General features: G+C 45.7%; 1 gene segment (V, D, J or C); it reads right to left on the minus strand.

Moving 5' to 3' along the window:
- Window positions 1-1,012: 1,012 nt before the first annotated feature.
- Window positions 1,013-1,637, minus strand: LOC118974353 (immunoglobulin heavy variable 3-74-like; the record flags this gene model as incomplete). The annotated part of the segment is given in 2 exon segments: window positions 1,013-1,412; window positions 1,514-1,637. Coding segments are annotated over 2 exon segments (446 nt in total), but the record flags the coding sequence as incomplete, so codon positions are not given.
- Window positions 1,638-2,576: the final 939 nt, after the last annotated feature.

Below are 2,576 nucleotides of genomic sequence, written 5' to 3' on the forward strand. Positions count from 1 at the left end.
CTTTGAATAAAGATGTTCATGTCATTTCTTACTTCCTACCTTACTGCATATGCACATCTGCTATTCTAATTTTCTATGAATAAATTTGTTTTTCTATCCATAATTACAGGTGGCTCTCTGTTCTCACTCATACCTCCTAGTTGCTCAGTGAAATAAAGAGCCAGGATCTACTGTTTGATGTTTGATGCTGACATATTGAGGTTCGCCTCTCTCACTCCCCCTGCAAACACATGTAGGGAATCTGATGTGGAAGTGGGAAATCTCCATAGTTTGATGCAGGTGGAAGATGGAAACCACACAAACCACTCCTGTGAGGAGGATCCTGCTCAGGGATGAACAATAAAGCCTGGACCACACTGGATCTGATGTGATGCAGCAATTGCTGGATCGCTGAAAAGTCTGTGCTGCTCTCAACAGGTTCCTCAGTGAAGGAACAAACATTCCACAATCCCTCTGTCTGTGTGACATCATCACCCTGGACATCCACACCATGGTGTGGTGCGGGTCCCTCTGCATGCATATGTCAACTGCTATTGAGTTAATGAATGTGGGGTTAAGTCAGTGACCATTACCCCTGCTTTTTTTCCTTCTGAGACTGTGTTCTACAACTGTGGTGCCCACTGTCCGGCATGCATGTGACCTGCTGCTGATCAGCTTGGACTCTGAGATGTGTGGAGATGGACTCCTTGTTGGGTCCAGCAAGGCCTCTGGTTGAATACAGCTGTTTTGGGTCAGGAGGTTTATTGATTCATTGATGTTTCCATTAGAATAAGAGAAAACAAATGCATGTGACTCCTCAACATTGAACATGTAAGAATGTTTTCTTCCTATGACAACAAGCCTCTGTCATTCAGGCACTGAAGAGGTCCACACAGAAGCATGAAGGGAGAGAGGTTTCCAGAGGGAAACTGCTGTGTGGAAAGTTAACCCCACACCTGGCAGGAAACAAGCCTTTAAACTGCAGCTGCAGCTGCTTCCAAGCTGGTAACTGGGCACACTGTGACATGCTTGCCCCCTGGTGTCCTGAATACTCCCTCCCAGCCAGTCCTTGTGTCTCCCACGGGGAACTTTATGTCTGGGTTCACACTGAGTTCTCCTCACTGTGTCACTCGAACAGTAATACACTGCCGTGTCCTCGACTCTCAAGTTGTTCATTTGCAGGTAAAGCATGTTCTTGCCATTGTCTCTGGAGATGGTGAATCGGCCCTTCACAGAGTTGGCATAGGATATGCTACTACCATCATACCTAATGTATGCGACCCACTCCAGACCCTTCCCTGGAGCCTGGCGGACCCAGTACATGCTGTAGCTACTGAAGGTGAATCCAGACGCCAGGCAGGAGAGTTTGAGGGAACCCCCAGGCTTCACCAAGCCTCCCCCAGACTCCACCAGCTGCACATCACACTGGACACCTGAAAACACAAAGATGTTGGTCAGGCAACTGTCACTTCCCACTGTTTCTCTCAGTCATGTCCACTCACATGCTCAGCATCTCATATTCTCCATAAATTACCTTTTAAAACAGCAACAAGGAAAATCCAACTGAGCCCAAAGTCCATGGTGAGTGATCTGTGTTCTGTCCTGAGCAGGGACTGGGAACACCTGGGAAATATGGGCTGGTTTCCTGTCCCAGAGCTGCAGGGTGAGGGCTGGGCTGCTTTTCATGAGCAGAGGGGCGCTATTTGCATGTCTTCCTGCTATATAGGGAGCTCTGGTGTTGGACGCTGACATGAACTACATGGTTTCAGAGTGTGATATGTTGAAGGGTGGAGATGGTGCATGACCTAGGAGAGTAAATTCTCATAAAAAGAGGGATTTAAAATGAGTTATGCCTCTGAAATTCACCAGTAATGAACTCACCAAGAGCATTCAATGCTCACAGGCAGAGGGAGAATACAAAGAGCAGGAGGTTGTTGTTCAGGTCACAGAAAGTTCCAATTGGACCTGTTTCCCCTACAAAGCAATCAGAGTTTGAACCAAGAACAGAGTATGACCCTAGAGCACATGGACTCAGTGTTGGAGGAGATGGAGCATCTGTGTGGATCATTGGAGACAGAAATGTGAACTCTACAGAGAAGCAGACAATGCTCCTGGTCCATGTTCACACAACAAAGTTTGGTGTTGAATATTCAGCAGCCCCACTGCCTTTTTTTGTTGTTATTCTCCGGACTCTGTAGTAGAACCAGATTCAAATATTCGGACACAGAAAAAATGCAGTCACGATCATATCTGCTTTGTTGAAAATGTAGGTAGAAATTGGGTAGTAAGGATGTTGTCCTTTTAGGAAGTTGATTACGGAAATTTTGATACAAACCACTAATAGAAAGTAACTGCTGTAAATAAAACCATAATTGATATGAAGACTATTATTTTTTCAAAGATTTTATTTATTTATTTTAAATATTTTATTTATTTAGTTTTAGAGAGGGGGGCCAGGAAGGCGAAAGAGTAGGAGAGAAACATCAATGTGTGGTTGCCTCTCATGAGTCCCCCACTGGGAATCTGGCCTTCAACCCAAGCATGCGCCCTGATTGGGAATCGAAATGGCGACCCTTTGCTTCACAGGCCTGCGCTCA

Source organism: Sturnira hondurensis, unplaced genomic scaffold, assembly GCF_014824575.4.
Source record: "Sturnira hondurensis isolate 20B ecotype Veracruz unplaced genomic scaffold, ASM1482457v3 Scaffold0019250, whole genome shotgun sequence".
In the NCBI taxonomy this organism is placed as follows: Eukaryota; Metazoa; Chordata; class Mammalia; order Chiroptera; family Phyllostomidae; genus Sturnira; species Sturnira hondurensis.